Consider the following 19,870-nt stretch of genomic DNA (forward strand, 5'->3'; position numbering starts at 1 on the left):
AGGTAGAGCAAACTCTTATGCTGTATGTCTATGTAAAAACCAGACACTGGACCTTTGTATTCATTGCTCCTTATAGCCTTCCATTCCTCATCTTAAAGTAACCTATTCCATTTACAGGGTTAGTCTTCCATTTAAGGAAATAAGAGAATTTCCTAGATAGTGATTGGATTCTTTGCACAATGAGAAACCTATTAGATCAGTGTTTCCCAATCCTTTCTTGGAGGCACACCTAATCAGTCAGATTTTCAGGGATATCCATAATGAATATACATGAGATTGCAAATCTATCTCATGTATATTCATTGTAGCAATCTTAAAAACTTGACTGGATAGGTTGCCTCCATGAAATGGTTGAGAAATATTGCACTAGAGCAATACAAAGATGAAACTAAACTTGAGCTTTCAAGACCAAATGGGCCCCCTTCTTGACCTATGTAGTTTTGAATGCTTATGCACATCAGCAACCTTGAATAATTCTTATTCAATAAAAAGTATCTCAGATTGAAAAAAAAAATTCCTCTCTCCATGACCACAAATATATTTACTACCACTCTGTACTAATTAACATTTTGTTAAAAAAAAAAAGATTAAAAAAAAAGATATATGCCAAAATTAGCATCCAAGGAAAATGCAAATCATAGTTAATAAAAGGGAAAAAGAATTACCGTATTTTTCGCTCCATAAGACGCACCTAGGATTCAGAGGGGGGGAATTAAAAAAAAAATAAAAAAATTGGTGTGTAAACCGGCTCTGTTCCTGTGCGTCTGATGGAGCAAATTAGGGGAGTGCATACAATTTTTTTGTGTCCCCATTTTGTTTTCGGGTCGGGGGGGGGCCATTTCAATCCACACCCCAAATCAGAAACTTTTATCGTTCTCTTTCTGTGGGAAACCCCCTCTCCAAACCCCCCCCCCATCCTAACCCTTTAAATTTAATTAACTACAACCCCCCACCCTCCTGACCCCCCAAGACCTGCCAAAAGTCCCTGATGGTCCAGCGGGGGTCCGGGAGCGATCTCCTGCACTTGGGCCGTCAGCTGCCAGTAATCAAAATAGCGCCGACGGCCCTTTGCCCTTACTGTGTCACAGGGGCTACCAGTGCCATTGGTCGGCCCCTGTGACATAGTAAGGGCAAAGAGCCGTCGGCGCCATTTTGATTACTGGCAGCTGTCGGCCTTTTGCCCTTACTATGTCACAGGGGCAGACCAATGGCACACCGGTAGCCCCTGTGACATAGTAAGGGCAAAGGGCCGTCGGCGCATTTTGATTACTGGCAGCAGACGGCCCAAGTGCAGATCATCGCTCCCGGACCCCCGCTGGACCACCAGGGACTTTTGGCAGGTCTTGGGGGGTCAGGAGGGTGAGGGGTTGTAGTTAGTTTTTTTTTTTATATTTGCTCCATAAGACGCACAGACATTTCCCCCCCCCCCCCCCCCACTTTTGGGGGGAAAAAGTTCATCTTATGGAGCGAAACATACGGTAGCACATACTGGAAATAGGTGGTAGTGATATAAACATTTGTAATTTTGCATTCATGCTGATTCAATTAAAAGTCCCATTGCCTGTAAGAAGGTCTTAGCCTCAAATAGAGCACTATGAGCAGATGATGTATGTGGCTCAGGAGAGGGATCATTGAGAAAAGAATGGGTGGGGCTAGGGTAGAAGCACTGGGGGAAGATGAATGAGGCTGGGGTGGAGCGCTAGGGGAGGATAAGTTAGGCTGGGAAACAGATTCCCTATGAATAAAGGCTTCAGAGGTTAGGGCTCTTCAGCTTGGAGAAGAGACAACTGAGAGGAGATATGATAGAGGTCTATAAAATCATGAGCAGAGTGGAAAGGGTAAACGCAAATCAGTTTAATCTCACAAAAAATAGAAAGACTTGAGGACACTCCATAAAATTACTAAATAGCATATTTAAAACAAATCATAAGAATATTTTTTTCACTCAACACATAATTAAACTCTGGAATTAACCGCCAGAGGATGTGGCAAAGGCAGTTAGCATAGCTAGATTTAAAAACGTTTGGTCAGATTCCTGGAGGAAAAATCCATAAACCATTATCAATCAGGCAGACTTGGGGAAAGCCACTGCTTATCCCTGGGTGTAAGCAGCATGGAATCTACTATTTGGCATCCTGCCAGGTAGTTGTGACCTGGATTGGCCACTGCTGGAAACAGGATGCTGGGCTTGATGGACTCTTGCTCTGACCCAGAATGACTGTTCTTATGTTCTATATAACAATGTATCAAAAGCTAAAGCAAGAGAAAACCAATACACAATAGATGAATCTACTTGTATAGTTCTTATATGTTTACATAATGGGTCAGCATTACACAGCATAAAACATATTAGTTTATTCAATTTGATGAATCGCTTTTCTTTATGGTCAATCAAGGCTATGCACAATAAGTCAAATGAACAAAGCAAAAACATAGCAAATAAAACAATGTTCAATAAAATCAACTAAAACAAGCATAACTAGTATCAATAAAACAGAATGAGTGAAAAGTGATATGATGGATTAGCAATCAGAATACTCAAAACCAAACCAAAATAGAAAAACAAAACAGAAGAGGAACAGAAAATTAAACTTAATCAGGTTTAATTCTCTCTGGTAAAAAGCCAGGATTTAAGGCCCTTCCTGAAAATACTAAAATCTTTCACAGTGTGGAAAGACAATGACAAAGTATTTCACAGATTTGGAGCAAGACAGGAAAAACTGATCTCTCTCTGAAAGGGGAGATGAAGTAATTCTAGCTGGGTTGAATGTAAAGACCTGGCTGGCTGATATGGAACTAAAAGGCTTGCCAGATACGGAGGGGTCTCCATGTAAGTTCTTTAATGGTTAAGTGGCCTATTTTAAAATGAATCCAACTAATAATGGGCTGCAAGATCTTCACTGACTTCCTATCACTAGTTAGGAAGAGGTGTGACATTATCAAACATTTTTCCCCCAAACATCAGTTTTGCTGCAATATTCTGTATTATTGTTGAGAGTTAGGGTCTGGTTTATTAAGCTTTTTTCCCTCAATATTTATTTATTTGAGATTTTTATATACCAACATTAGTGCAAAACATCATACCGGATTACATTGTAACTGAAAGAAGGAACAAAACTCTTAATAGGAATAATTAAACAGTTATTCTCCATTCTTTCTCAGCCAAAATCACATCACACATTTTTCTATTTTTTTTTTAAAAGGCAGCTGCTCACTTAACATACAAAATAGCATGGAGACAATTTATGTTAAACACGACACTTGCCAATCCACCTCCACCCCCAAACCTTTGAGCTTCCCCATTTTTTGTGACTAAAAGTGAAAAATAGTAAGTTAGGTGAGATACAAACTCAGATATGTCATAATCCTGCGAGACCACCAACAGGCACTCTTTAATCAATTTTAGGATTCACTGGATATGACAATTGGCATCACTTCACATTTAACAGAATGTAACCAGACATGAAACCAAAGTAAATATCTACAAGCTCTTAAGATTACATTTTTGCGCTTTTTAAATTAAGCTGTATAATATTACTGAAACTATTTAGAAAAGTGCCACTTGGAATTACCTTTCTATTTTCATTTGTTATGGGAATTTTATCTCCGTTCTCCTTCAGATCATACATCAAGGGATTGCCAAAAAGATCTGTCTGAGATATTTGGAAAGTGATCATCATATCATCTTCCACACTACCTTCATACTCCAGAAGCTCTTTTAAACTCTGGTATAAAACCTAAGAAAAGATAGAAGCCACTTGAATGAGCAGCTGTATATTACATTACACTCCGAAATTTAGTAGAATTCTGCTAATAGAAAACTTAACAGAGGCAAGCTTTAAAATTGAAAAGGATCTTAATTTTGGTGACATCTCTCAACACTGCACTGACTGAAAATCATTTTTTCTTGTATGCTAAATTCTAGCAATTCTTTTTCATGCTGTCATTTTAGAAAGTTTTACTATCAATGGCATTACTTGTACATACCTCCACAGCATGTTTTGTCAAACAAAAAATTTACAGAGAACTCCGATTTTATAAAACTGATTAGATTACTAAAAGATGCTAAACAACTTCATGACCAAACTAAATAAAGCATTTCAGATTTAGTCACCAAGAGCAAGTTATGGCTTTGTTCATGCCACTCGTAATTTCAGTTTAAGGAATAACTGGCTATACTTATGTGAAAAATGCAAACCTGATGTGAACAGGATTTATGTCCCACATACAGAAAATGTGTGGCTGCCAAAGGCTAAAGTCTTCCAAGTTGCCACTTCCTGTTATGAACAATATATTACACTTTAGCAGTGAACTGCTGCATAGTAATTAGATTTATCTGAAGTCTTACAATTTGCAAGATACTACATTTAGAAGTCTGATGAGCAGAGCTACAGCTGTGCTCCTTTAGAAACAAAGTGAAGTTACTTACCTGTAATTGTCAAGCTCTAATAACAACTCAATGAAGTCACAAACTTGGGTCGCATGATCACATACAGCAGGAACATTTCAAGAGTTTGCTAAAAACAAAGGTTTTTCAGTATGCATGGGGAAGGATCCATGCACCATCGGACCAATGCCATCTGGTTTAACAATTAGCATAGCAAAGAAAAAAAAAGAGGAGGAGAAAGAACAACCTCCAAAAAGGGGAGGTGGGTAAGTTGAATTACGATGAACTGTTATTAAAGGATGACCATTACAGAAAGTTATAAGAGCAGCACCAATGAGAGTCATGCATATGGGACAAGCTAGCTAAACATTGCCTTCAAATGAAAGGGAGGGAAAGACAAGCAGCAACTCCAAAAGAGCAGAGAAAAAAAAACTATTTTTAAACAGAATAAAAATATATCTTATCTTTAGTTATCCAGCAAACATGAAAGTGGCCCCTAAAGGGTGAGAGTTGTGTTATAGTCCAAGGACAGACCTTGTAAAACAGGCTACGCTCAAATTCTGACAAAAAAACCAGTAGCTAGGATCCTAGTGTTTGATGAAAAGTATGGACTGAGCTTCACATTGTAACTTTCAAAATCTCTTCTAAAAAGGTTGATCTTAAATTGGTAACTAACAATGCTGTAATCTGAACAGCATGGGCTTTGAAATGCCCCTCTAAGGTCATGCCTGTCAGGTAGTAATGATGACAGGCCTACTGGTGTCAAAAGAAACAGAAAACGAAATTGTTTTATTTATATTCAGCTCAGTGATTTCTTCTTGCTCCTTTGGACTTCCATTTCAGTTTGAATAGAGGCTGGAATACATACTCATAAGGGAATTCTGTACACAAAAATTTAAAATTATGTAAAACTCTACACATTTTATATTGGTAAAAGTAACATTATATATCACAGTTTTGGGGTAAAATACACATAGAAACATAGAAATGACATCAGAAAAGGACCAAATGGTCCATCTAGTCTGCCCAGCAAGCTTGTGGTAGCATCAAGTATCAGGCTTAATGGTTAAGGGTAGCAACATCCACATCAGCAAGTTACCACCATTCTTATTTGTTTTCCCAGACCTTAAAATTTAGTGCCCTTGTTGGTTGCTGTCTGAGTCTGATTCCCTTTCCCCCCACCACCATTAAAGCAAAGAGTAATATTGGAGCAGAAAGCAATATTGGAGTTGTATCAACAAATATGAAGACTTATTGATTAAGGGTAGTAACCGCCACACCAGCAAGTTACCCCACATGCTCTTTTTTCTTCATTTCCATCCTTTAGTCCTTAGGGTTCCACAGTGTTTATCCCATGCCCCTTTGAATTATTTCACTGTTATTGTCTTCACCACCTCTATCTGAAGGGCATTCCAGGCATTCACCACCCTCTCCGTGAAGAAATATTTCCCGATGTTGATTCTGAGTTGTCCTCCCTGGAGTTTCATTTTGTGACCCCTATTTCTACTAATTTCTTTCCAACTGAGAAAGTTTGTTGATTGTGCATCATTAAAACCTTTCAGGTATCTGAAGGTCTGTATCGTATCTCCCCTGCACCTCCTCTCCTCCAGGGTATACATATTTAGGTTCTTCAACCTCTCCTCGTAAGTCATTTGATGGAGACCCCTGCACCTTTTTGGTCGCCCTTCTCTGGACAGCCTCCATCCTGTCTCTGTCCCTTTTGAGATACGGTCTCCGGAACTGAACACAAAACTTCAGGTGAGGCCCCACCAAGGACTTTACAGGGGCATTATCACCTCCTTTTTCTTACTGGTTACTCCTCTCTCTATGCAGCCCAGAGTTCTTCTGGCTTTAGCTATCGCCTTGTCACACTACTTCGCCATCTTCAGATCACTACACACGATCACCTCAAGGTCCCAATCTTGCTCCATGCACAGCAGCCCTTCACCCCCCATCACATACATCTCTTTTGGATTACACATCCCAGATGCATGACTCTGCACTTCTTGGCACTGAATCCCAGCTGCCATGTCTTTGACCACCGTTCAAGCTTCCTTAAATCACGTCTCATTCTCTAAACTCCTTCCAGCGTGTCGACTATTGCAGATCTTAATATCATCCACAAATAGACAAATTTTATCTTCTATCCCTTCCACAATGTCACTCACAAAGATATTCAACAGAACCAGTCCCAACACCGGTCCTTGTGGCACACCGCTTAACAGCATTTTCTCTTCAGAGTAGGTCCCATTTACCATCACATGCTGCCTTCTGTCAACCAGTCTGTAATACACTCCAACATCTTTGCGCTCACTTCCAGTCTTCTCATTTTATTCATAAGCCTCCTGAGAGGGACCGTATTAACAAGCTTTGCTGAAATTCAAGTAGATCACATCGAGCGTTCTTCCTTGATCCAATTCTTTAGTCACCCAAACAAAAGAATCAAAAAGAATCAATTAGATTTGTCTGACAGGACCTTCCCCTGGTGAATCCATGCTGCCTCGGGTCGAGCAACCCACTGGATTGTAGATAGTTCACTATCTTTTCCTTCAGAGTCTCCATTAATTTTCTCACCAATGAGGTGAGGATAACCGGCCTGTAGTTTCCAGCCTTCTCTCTGCTCCCACTCTTGTAAAGCGGGACCACCACCGCTCTTCTCCAATCTTGCGTCACCACTCACGTTTCCAGGGATCTATTGAACAGGTCTTGCAGCGGACCCGCCAGCTCATCTCTGAGCTCCCTTCAGTATCCTGGGATGAATCTTGTCTGGGTAATTAATTTAAAATGCAGTACAAAAAAATTATTACTCAAAGTTGCAGTTTTAAATCTTTTGAGCAGAATTTCCCTAAAAGTATACTGTAAGAATATCCCTTCCACCATCTCGCCCTACTCCCTTCGGTCAAACCCCTTTCATTTAGCCCTCTCAGGCCCCACTCATCCAACTCTCCAATATCTCTCGACTCCCCTGTTCAGGCTCAACCTCTTTCACTTTATCTCCACCCACAAGCCCTCCACTCCCAGAATTTTATTACTCTCCCTCACATACACATCCTCACACTGGCTATCTCACACACACAACCACCGCTCACACAGGCTCCCCCTCTCTCTCTTGCACACATCTCCACATACAGACTACCTCTATCTCACGCAACCCTGCACACAGGCTCTCATATACACACACCCCCTCATCCACACACTTCCTCTCTCTCACACAGGCTCTTTTGTGTTCTCATTCTGGACTGCTATGTCTTCTTCAGCTGCAGATGGAATTGGCTCCACCCAGGCCTCTTCCCTCTGTGTCTTTGGCCGTGGGCAGGATGGACTCCGCTCGCAGACCACCAGACCTCTCTAATCCTTGATCACAAGCAGATTGAGCTCCACTTGCGACCCACTGGGCCTCTCTCCAAATTCTGTGGAAAATATGAAAATTCTATACAGGAGGTGAATTCTGTGCAAATTCTGCACTGCACAGTTGCTCATAATTCCCCCAGGAGTAAATTCAGTACTATGAGCCTTTAATCATAACTATTTAAGGATTTCTCACCCTATTTTATCTTTTCCCACCTCAGTCCAGTTATTTCTGCAACCATCCTTGGCCAACAGCCTTGCATCATAACTCTTTCTGGAAACCTGCAGTTCTGGGCCCTATAACCAGCCAGTAGGTGACATCATTGGGCAATGACTGACTCCCCCTCCTGCCTCTTGGGCTGAGAACACTACCTCCACCACATCTCCAGCCTCAGGGAGCAGAAGCTTTGACACAATAATTAAACCTAGGTCCTAAGCATGGCAGTGCATAGCACTATGATTGAGCACAGGGCTGGTCCCCTGAATGAACTTTCTAAGGGCTCTGGTCAATTATAGAGAGAAGACTGCTTGCTTGCACTTATTGATGGTTTTTATATGCAGCCTAAGGCATCCCAATAAGAGGGAGTCAAACACAGTAAGTTGAAAAACATACACTAGTATACAAAACAAAAATTAGTGGGAAAAACAACCTGGAATAAATGAAGTTGGTCAAAAATAGAATAGAAGCATTTTGGACATGAGAGGGATGGTACCAGTGAAGAGAAAGCTCAGAAATTTCTAGTCTGGTGTGAAACAGAGAAGTATGTGTAAGAAGTACAAAACTCCTTTATGACCATGCAGGTGAAGGAAAAATGTCAGAATGATGATTGAACCATTAAGTATCAATCTATCACTCTCTTAGACAGGAACTTAGGATGGTTGTGCAGCATACCATGATGAAATTTCATGTAGGATCAATAAGTGAATAAGGTACTAATGTCCAAAGCTGCATTAACGCACATTAACTGCATTATCACTAACAGCTTGCACTAGTGTTACTGCAAAATCTATGCTAATGAAGCAATAAGATGCAAAAGAACTCAATACCTTTCAGTGCAGAGAAAACCCACAAATTAAAATGTGCACGAACAGAAAAAAAATCTAACTACACATCAGAGAGGTGGTTAACTTTCTGCATTATCATCTGTGGTAATAAGATGCAAATGAGGCACACACCATTAAAAACATTGGCTTCTTTGGTAAAGATGTATTTATCTTTTTAAGAAGTACAAAAAAACTATTTAAGCAGAAATTCAGATGTTTTTGTGTTGGACTTTAAGGTATATTTTCAAATGCACCATAAAGTAGGACTTGAAAAATCAGCATGAAAGATCCATTAACATGGAAAGTACTTCTGAAGGCATCACCAGATTCGTCAGACACTATAAAGGGGGCTGATCTCTAGGAAGTATTTGTGGTGTTTTACAAGGAACGGGAGAGAGAGAAAAAGAATGAATCAGTCTGTGGAATTTTTTTGTGCCTTTTTATTTTTTGAATTTATTTTAACAAATTGCTAGCCTGAAGCAGTCCTAGCAGTGGTACAGAGCAAGAGGGATATTTTCCCTCAATTTTTGTATATTTGCTAAAACCAGTGCATGTGGCTGCTTCTGCTGAGGAGATTATGGCTAATGGGCCAAGCAGATAGGTCAGTGTAGGCAGAGGAGAAAAGGAAAAAAGGAAGGAAATTCTTATGAGGGAACTACCCCCGACAGAGAGAGGGAGAGACTCAAACGCACCAGTACCACAAGACACTTTTAAGCTGCCACTAGGCATTTGCTCCTCAGTACAATGCTTCTGCCCACCAGAAAAAGGTGGTTATACACCTAGAAACATTCCTCCTCAGAATGCCCATATCAAGTGGCATCACCCTAAGCTACTGCTAAACCTACCACTGGCAGGCCCAAGTTCTGCTGGCAGGTATAAACAGATAAAGCATTGCTGCCCCCTAGTCCCTACAGAAGTACTCTCAGTTGTAATGTGACAACATAGTACAGTACAGCAAATAAAAACCAACTGGTACATCCAATCTGCCCAGTTTTTCAATCAATGCTTCTTAGAATATATCCCAATTGCCAGGTGTAGAAGCTGCATCATTCGTAGGATATTGCTGCTTATCCAAATCAATGGTTTTAAAAAATGTTTTTAAAATTATATTTTAAATATATCTCCTATAGAGACAAAAAGTTGCTTACCTGTAACAGAGGCTCCTTGCAGACAGAAAGATAAATCAGTCACATAAGTGGGTGACATCATGACAGCATCAAGATGAAACAGCTCTCTACAGAGTTTAGGAAAAAAAGTGTTTTTCTTAACATGCACAGTTCTCACACAGCCACCCCTGTGTGTGAACCTCTTTAGTCTAGCAGAGAATGCAAGAATCAAACCTGTAGGGGAGGGAGGGAGGGGATACATGACTGGTTTATCCTGTCTTCAGAGAACCCCAGTAACAGGTAAGCAACTTTGTTTTCTCTGTTGATGAGCAGGATGAATCAGCCACACAAGTGGGGAATTCCAAGCTGAGGGCAGTTCCACAGGAGAATTGAAAGTATGGAGGTAAAAAAAACATCACAGCAAAAAGAGCTTTTGTGTCCGATGATGTTAAGTATTTCCCAACACAATGTGTGTGAGACTACTGAGTGAGCAACCCAGGGGAGACATGGATTGGTGGCTGAGTTGAGGACATAGGTTGAACAGATTTTTTAAGAAACCTTGTCTAAATCAGCTATTGAGTTGTCTAAACGAGTTGTTTTCAAACTTGTACTGCAGAAACCCCAACCAGTCAGGTTTTCAGGATATCCATAATGAATATACATGAGAGATGTTTGGATGCACTGCCTCCATTACATGCAAATATATCTCAATCATATTCATTGCAGATTCCTGAAAACCTGACGGGTTGGAGGGTCTTTAAAGGTTTGGAAAACCACTTGTCTAAACAATAGTGTGAAGTGAAACAATAGTGTGAAGTGAAAATTTCTATGGAGACAAAATAGAGGTGGGCCAATGATGTGGCCAAGTGCTGTCTTGCTGTGCCTTAATTGGATCCTGCAGGTGAAGAATAGTTAGCATAGTTAGAATACAAAATACTATCCATACAACATAAAATAATATATGAAAAACAAACCAACTGGATAAGTTTGTCCATAAAATTGCATGCTCCAAACAAACCTCAGATCAGCAAATAAAGGACTATTAAAGATCCCACCTGGCTCAGTCTAAACAACTCACCTCAACTCAAAAGACAGCAATTTCACTAGGAAGCCCTAAACTATGGAACACCCTCCCAATCGAACTCAGAACACAAGAAAATTTAAAAACTTTCAAAAAAGAGCTAAAAACATGGATGTTTACCAAAGCCTACCAACTCAGCCAATGACTTCAAAACACTACTCCCCTCCTATTAACACTAGGCAAACTAGTGGACCCAATACAAGATGAGATTATAACTCAGATCCGTAATATGTATCGATTAACCTACAAACTAAGTAAAAAATACAGAAAAATACAAAAAAACCCTGGTACACTCCCACACTAAAAGACTTAAAACAAGCCCTTAGAAAAGCTGAAAAAAATTGGCGTAAAGAACCCACACCTATTCTACTTGCATGATACAAAACTTCGCTGCAAAATTATATTGAGATGATCAACAATGCCAAAAAAAATTACTACGCTGGTAAAATACACCAATTTCAATTCAATCCAAAAGTGCTGTTTGAATATGTCACTTCACTTACTAACCTTACGCCAAATATCATCCCAGAAGAAGCAGCCAAAATCAAATGCGAACAACTGGCCTCTTTCTTTCAGGACAAAATTAACAAAATTATGACACGCTTCTCCCACAATTCCCACATGCCCCAATTCAATAACTGCTGTCACATAAAAGACTTTGCACCTCAGCTAACAATCTTTGAAAACACAGCTACAACTGAAATTGAATCCCTACTCAAAAAAATTAGACCCTCCTCTCACCCCTCTGATACCATCCCCACAAAACTCCTACTCACTGTCCCTGATCTAATAGCCAGCCCTATCTCTAACATTATCAATACATCCATTGAATTTGGGCAAGTGCCCAACTCTCAAATTTGCTATCCTTAAACCCACTTTAAAAAAACCTAAGCTCGACCCATTAGACCTTGCCAATTACCGCCCAATCTCTAATCTCCCATTTATTGCTAAAATCCTAGAAAAAACTATCAACCGTCAACTTAGTGATTATTTAGAAGAACACCAAATCCTCTCTCCCTCACAATACGGATTTCGCAAGTTACATAGTACTGAAACCCTGCTCTTATCTCTGTCTGATTACCTACTCAAAAGCCTAGATAAAAATCAACCTCATCTTCTAGTAATCCTGGATATCTCAGCGGCTTTTGATACCGTTAACCACCAAATTCTCCTCCAACGCCTTCACGAGATTGGAATAACTGGTACTGCTCATAACTGGTTTACCTCCTACCTGTCCAACCGTAACTATAAAGTCAAAATTGGCAACCACCTATCAAAAGAAATCCCCCTGAAGCAAGGAGTCCCGCAAGGCTCTTCACTTTCATCTACCCTTTTTAATATCTATCTCCTACCACTCTGCCATCTCCTCGCCAATCTTAAGCTTCCACACTTTTTGTACGCTGACGATGTACAAATTCTTATTCCAGTAACGGAATCCATATCCAAAGCCCTTGAAATCTGGGACACTACTCTCGCTTCTATCAATAATCTACTAACTTCCTTACAACTTGCCCTCAACTCCACAAAAACAGAACTCATGATCATATCTCCTCCCACCCCACTACATGCTTCTCCTACCTCACCAATAACATCGACACACATACAATTCTCCCACCAAGTCCGAGACCTAGGAGTCATTATTGACGACCAAATGACCCTCAAAAAATGTATTAGTGCAATCCTTAAAGAGTGTTTTTTCAAATTACATACACTCAAAAAATTGAAACCCTTGCTTCACGCATCTGATTTCCGGACAGTATTACAAGCCATGTTGTTTTCCAAAACAGATTATTGCAATTCCCTCCTCCTAGGCCTACCTAAAAATGTCATCCGCCCCCTACAAATCCTGCAAAATACTGCAGCCCGCATCCTCACTAATACAAACTCAAAGGAACATATTACGCCAGTATTGAAGGATTTACACTGGCTCCCCATTTAATCTCGCATACATTATAAGACACTAACACTTATCCATAAAGCCCTCCACAATCCTGAAATGAAATGGTTTAATAATACACTACAATTTCACAATTCTATTAAACCTACCAGAAATCAATACCTTGCCACATTACTGACCCCTTCGCCCAAACTATATAACCATGCTTCCACCAAAGCGCGAGCGCTTTCCTTTGCTGGCCCTTTGTTATGGAATACCATGTCCACCGAACTGCGCCTTGAGCCATCTCCCAAAACATTCAAGCAAAAACTCAAGACATGGTTATTCACACATGCCTATACTTGAAATATATATGTCCTTCATCTCCTTTACCTGCCCTGCCCTATCTACCCGACACCCCCTACCTATATACCATCTCTAATTTCCCCTTTTTCTGCTCCTACTATAAATACCCTACCATATAATTGCTCTTATTCGCAATTGAAGCGCTATCTTTCTCCTCTTACCACCTCTAACTAAGAACTCCATCTCCTCCTAACCCTTTCCCTTAGCCTTTACCTATTCCCCTTGAACCCTTTTACTCTCTAGTACTTTTAATTCAGCTCCGTTAAGTTACAACTAAATGATAGTTCTTTTTTAAAAGTTTCTAATTGTTTTATGTTCAAATATTTATATACTTACCTTTGTTAATTGTATAACGCTTATATAACTCTGTTAATTGTATAACGCTCCGGCGTAAGTTCCTGTTCACTGTACACAGACGTGATATCTTTGATGAGCGTCGGTATATAAAAATTTATTATAAATAAAATAAAATAAATAAATAAAATATTTTTTATGTTAGCAACCATACAAACCTTTTGGAAATGCTGTTAAACATCGAAACTTTGTTAACCGTTGTGATGGCGAAACTGAACGACAGTATATAAAACTCGATAAATAAATAAATATGAAATACAATGCAGTTCACAATCCAGCTGAAATGTTTTTAGCTGCTGCAGCACCCAGCTTATGTTCAAATGAGACAGAGTTCTGAGTACATTGGCAGAAGAGTTATGTTCTTTTCATGTAACATGCTAGAGAGCTCTTTTGCAATCCAATGTATTGTCTAGGAAAAAGATATAAAAACAGATTGATTAAGATGAATGGAAAACAACCTTTGGAAGAAACGGGAGTATGCAATGCTACTCAGTTGTAGAAGAATTGCAGAAACGTATTCTACAGACTGATGTCACTAACATAAGAAGAGTGCTTTCAATGACAGATATTTGAGACAGACTCCAAATACTCAAATAGAGGTTTTAGGAGTTAAGGACCACACCAAGATCCCCAGAAACTGGGAGTTTATCAGTGGTCTGTGGTACAACTACTTCATGAACTTTAGAGATTAAGGGATAAATAGAGATTGGTGTTCCATTCTGATAATACACCACAATGGTGCTCTAGTGCAGTGGTTCTCAACAGGTGTGTCGTGAGGTCCTGGGAGGAGTGTCACAGGGCCAGCAGATGGCTGCCTCCTTATCAGCCTGGGTGGGAGTTGGTTGACTTCTCTTACATTGGGCCTGATGGGAGGCTGCTCTCACTTCTCTCTCTGTCAATGCCTGGCCCATTTTGTCTCTTGGACAGAATCCTACATTCACCCCAGCTCAGTTATACCCATAGGGGCTAACGCAATATCAGTCACTGAGCTCAGCGCGTGCTAAACTCGCGGTTGGATGCACGTTTTGGATGCGCTAGACATACGCCCAATGTAATATCGGGATTAGCGCATCCAAAGCACTTGTCCATACCGGCGCATAGCTAATAGTGCTCATCACATGCAAATGCCATGTTGATGAGACTATTAGCTAGTACCCTGGAAGTAAAAAAGAAAAAAATGTGCACTTGTGCACATTTTGACCCTCAAAAATGAATGCCAGCCCAGAGCTGGTGTTAAGTTTTGAAGTACCCCAAGCCATGCTCAGAAAAGCAAAAAATACAGCTTTTCTGTGATTCCTCTTACTTAATATCATTGCAATACTAAGCAGGAGGAACAAAAAGCTGCAACATGAAAGAAAAAAAATCCTGACAGCAGTCAGGTTAGGAAAAGGGAAGCTCAATTTACGAGTGCCCATTTTCCTAACATGTGGCTGTGCCAATTTTTCCACTCAATAGACCATGGTGAAGCTTTTTGAAACAAGTAAAAATTTAGTCTCCAAAATATAAAAATTCCTATTGAAGGCTAAATTATATAAGATTTTCCAAGTGCTACCAGAGATGTGGGGAAGCACTCAATCTTTTCTTTCAGCTCATGCATTGTCATAACGTAATCTTCTTAATTTTAAGATTTCCATGAGCCTAGATTTTTGAGAAATGTGATTTCGTATTCCACACAGGATTTTAATTACTCCTCTGAGAGCTCAGCAGATGGGGTAGATGCCTGCTGGAAATGTGGGAGAAAAGATACTTTGACTTAACTCACTGTTTATGGGAGTGCTCCAAAATATGATCCTTTCAGAATGTTATGTTTCATCGGTTGGGAGTGATCACAGGGAAAGCAATTTATCATTCACCAGAACTTTATTCGTTATACTACTTAATTCCCTCTATAGTGATTAGGAAGTATCAAATTATTTTTGCTTATATCCTTCTTGGTGGCGAAATGTATTTTAATTGGTTAAGACTTTGCTCCCATGTTCCTAGACTGATCTAAACATATGGTAGATTTGGTTTTCTTGGAATATAGATTAGCTTCCTCAAAATCTCCTAAGGCATATGCAATTTTTTGTCAAATTTAGAACTGTAATATTGCTGCTCTTCTGGAAGATTTTTGTCAACTTATGAAGAGGCAAGATGCACTATAATTTTTCTTATTCCTCTATTCCTGATTTATAACCTAAGTTTCTCTCAGAACTGAGTTATGTGATGATTTTTATGTCTTAAACTGTTGTGTGTTCTATAGTACACTGGACTGTACGATAAGGTAAAATTGAGATAAAATAACTTCATTGATTATTGTATATTTCTCATCCTTTTTATTGTCCATTTGTTATTTATTATTTATTTATTTATTTGCTTTTAATATACCGACATTCATTGGAGTACATCACATCGGTTCACATTACAACTGGAACAGTATGACAAGGGTCATACTATTTTACATTTTAACATTAACTGAGATTGAGGAACATAAACAAAGGTCATTTAAGAAAATTGTTTAACAATAACTGTGACTGGCACTAATACATATTAAGTAACGTAGGTTTAGATAGCGAGTTTTAAAGGGTGGTATAGGCATTGTGGGGAGTACATGTGGGGCGAGAAGAATTTGAAAGGGATATTGGATGCTGGAAGTACAATGAATGAAATGGCAGGTCGGTGAGGCTGAGATTGGGTTGCAGAGGGGAGAGAAGGAAGAGGGGGAGGGTTAGGTTGTGTCATGGTAGGCATAGAGGAATAACCATGTTTTCAATTTCTTTTAAATGTGTGAATGGAGGGTTCTAGTCTGAGTTGAGAAGGGAGCTTGTTCCAGAGGGTGGGAGCAGCTACAGAGAAGGTGCGTTGTCTGGTAGAGGTGAGGTGCGCTAGTTTAGTGTGGGGAATGATAAGTAGGCCTGTGTTCTGAGATCGCAGGTTTTTCTGGCTGTGGTGTGGTTGGGTAGGGTTGTTGAACCATTTGATTTTAAGGTTGTTGATGGTTTTGTGAAGTATGGTGAGGATTTTGTATTGTGATCGGTGTGATATGGGGAGCCAGTGGAGTTCTTTTAGTATGGGGGTGATGTGTGAGGAACGGTTGCTGTTTGTGAGAGATCTGGCTGCTGCGTTCTGAAGCAGCTGGAGTGGTTTTAAGGTGGAGGCAGGAAGTCCAAGGAGGAGGGAGTTACAATAGTCCAACTTGGATAGTATGAGGGATTGTAGCACGGAGCGGTAATCATAGTAGAAAAGAAGTGGTTTGAGCTTTTTGAGGACTTGTAGCTTGTAGAAGCCTTCTTTAATTGTCATGCTGACGTGTCTTTTCATATTGAGGTCTGAGTCGAGGGTGATGCCGAGATCTCTGACCTCATTGGCGATGGAGGTGTTAAGTAGTGGAGAGGAGAGGTCTTTGTTGGTTTTGGTGGAGGATTTGTTTGATATGTATAGTATTTCAGTTTTTTTGTCGTTGAGGGTGAGAGATATCTGCGAGAGGAGATTCTTTATTTGGGTGGCGAGTGTGTGCCAGAGAGTGATGGTGTTGGTTAAACTTTCTTTGATGGGGAGGAGAATCTGGACATCGTCTGCGTAGATGTAGAAGGTGAGGTTCAGGCTGGAGAGGAGCTTACAGAGAGGGAGCATGTATATATTAAACAGGGTTGATGAAAGGGACGATCCTTGTGGAACTCCGTGGGGGAGTGGGTATTGGTCTGATTCGGAGTTGTTGAGGTGGACTTTGTAGGATCGGTTGGATAGGTATGATTGAAACCAGTTGAGGGTGTTTTCTTTTAGGCCGATCTCCACCAGTCGCGTTATGAGTAAGTCATGGTTTACTGTGTCAAAGGCGGCAGAGATGTCCAGGAGGATGAGGAGGTAAGAGTGACCGGCATCAATGCCTCTCAGTGCTGTGTCTGTGAGCGATAGGAGGAGGGTCTCAGTGCTTAGGGATTTTCTGAATCCGTGTTGGTTGTGGTACAGGATGTTTTGATTTTCTAGGTGCTCGGATAGTTGGAGGTTCACATGTTTCTCGATGATCTTGGATATGAAGGAGAGATTGGAGATAGGTCTGTAGTTGGAGGGGTCAGACGGGTTGAGATGTGGCTTTTTGAGGATGGGTTTAATTATGGCGCATTTCAGTGCTTCCGGGAAGATGCCTTGTTATAATCAATGAATAAAAAGTTAAAACCAAAAATGGTGAAAACTTGCAAAAATGCAGGTTATCATTTTTTGTTCCTGTAAGTGATGCAGGATCTTTAATTTGTAATGTAATCTGATATATTTGATTGGTGTAACATGCACTTTGTTGAATAAAAATTATTTAAAAAAAAAAAAAAAGATCTAATCTTTGAGTACTCCATTTCCAGAAAATTGTTTGTTATGGTGTGATCTAGGGACCTTTTTTTTTTTTTTTTTTTTTTTTTTTTTAAATGTTATTTATATTCCACCTTTCAGGCACGTCAAAGCGGATTACATTCAGGAATTTGTTACATTCCAGTTATCAACTGAGCTCATCTACTAGGTGATTCTGTTTCACCTGGCAGATAACTTGCTATGAGGGATATTTTCGGTGAAATTGCCTATTCCCATAACTTTGCTGCCTCTCTGAAAAGGAAAAATGAAACCTGGTCCTCCTACTTGTTAATGTGGTACACGGCTATCTGATTGTCTGAACCAAGACTACCTTGCTGAAAGGAAAGGTGTAAAGCTCTCAATTCTAGGTGGTTTATGTGAAAATGTCTGCAAGCAAAACCTCTAGCTGATGTAGCACTGCAGATGAATGAACTCCCATCCATGACTGGAAGCATCCATCAGGAGAATTAACTAGTGCTGAGGCTGTTAAAACGGCAGACCTCAAGTAAGACTGGAGTGATCATTCATAGAGAATAAATCAGTTTATTGGCAATGCTGACCTGAAAGAACAATGGCCAAGTAATTTGAATCTATTGGATGGACTTGGTACTAGTAGTGTTTGGAGACTACTATGAACTGAAGGAATCGTCTGTGTTTGGGATGAAGCATAATGTAAGTGTACACATCCTTTAGATCTAGACAGCATTGGGGGTTTTTTTCCTGGAATGAAATCATAGATCTTAGGGAATTCACCTTGAACTTCTCTCTCCTTCAGAGATTTGTTCAGGTCTTAAAGATCTAGTACTGGTCGTGATCTCCTGATTTCTTGGAGGCCAGAAAGCATTTGGAATAGAAGCCCAAATTTATCACCAAAGAGAAAGAAGTTCTTCCTACCAGTGACATCTCATAACTCAGAAAGCAACAATTGGGTGACAGCTCAGACAGATGCAAATGGTATCCCTGCTTTAAAATTCTTAGGACCAACTTACCTGTGAGGAATTGGCACCCAAACTTTGCTGGGGGAAAAAAAAAACCTTCCTCCAGTGGGAAGGTTGGATGAGATGACCTGAAGTAGTCAAACCATCAAAGTTGGTTTGAGTTGAGCAGGAGGCTGAAGCTTCACTTATCTTCTCTCTCTCTCTCAAGGATTGTGTGTGTTGCTGCTACTGACAAGGGCAGAAATATTGCAGATATAAAAGTGTCTGGGACAGTAGTAGTGCTTTCTGTATTGGGAAGTCTGCAACCTTCTAGAAGCAAATGTCACTAGTTGATAGGGTTTGGAATGTGAAACAGTGTCCTTGATTATGTCTACCATCTCTTTCACTTTGTCCCAAAACAGATTTCAGGAGCAAGGCACTACTACTGCTATTTACTACTAATAATTTTTATAGTGCTTCTAGACATAAGCACTGTACAAATACATATAGAAGGTAGTTGTTGCTCCATGGAGGTTATAATCTAATCAATGTACCAACTTTTTGTGGACTTCTTCTTGGACCCTGATAACCTGTGCCTTGCCAGTCTATTGCTATTGAGAAAGTCCTGATGGTTTCATCAGTTTGCCAAACCTGTGGTAAAATTCCATCTCTTTCAGCACCCATTGAACTGAATTGACTGACCTAAGTCTGGACGTGAGCTGCATCAAAGCAAGCCACAAACTGCTGCACCAGCAAAGGCACAATTGCATCTGGTGTCCATGACAAAGCTTGAAGCAGCGTAAGAGGTGACTTCAGTATGATACCAAGTATAATACCAAGTCAATGAATATGCTGATACCTCAATGCTCTTGAAGTACATCATAAAAAAAATCTAGCTCAACATTGCTGAACTTTAAGAACTTTTCCCATGATAAAATCAGAGACTGCTTTGAAATTGCTACCATTTGGAAGGACTTTCAGGGATAGCCCTCGAATCAGAGTTTTTGGTGGCTCAAACTAGCCTTGGGAAGCAGTGATCCTCTAGGTAATGCTGCTTTGGAACATGAGAAA

General features: G+C 40.1%; 1 protein-coding gene across 2 annotated transcripts in view; it reads right to left on the reverse strand.

Moving 5' to 3' along the window:
- The window catches only part of UBE3A (ubiquitin protein ligase E3A), a 266,472-nt gene that overhangs the window by 69,322 nt on the left and 177,280 nt on the right, over positions 1 to 19,870 (reverse strand). For both annotated transcript variants that reach the window (XM_029604748.1, XM_029604747.1), the window contains one exon: positions 3,573 to 3,737. In XM_029604748.1, coding sequence (XP_029460608.1) covers positions 3,573 to 3,737 — 165 coding nt within the window. The remainder of the gene's footprint in view (positions 1 to 3,572; positions 3,738 to 19,870) is intronic.

Source organism: Rhinatrema bivittatum, chromosome 5, assembly GCF_901001135.1.
Source record: "Rhinatrema bivittatum chromosome 5, aRhiBiv1.1, whole genome shotgun sequence".
NCBI classification, from domain to species: Eukaryota; Metazoa; Chordata; class Amphibia; order Gymnophiona; family Rhinatrematidae; genus Rhinatrema; species Rhinatrema bivittatum.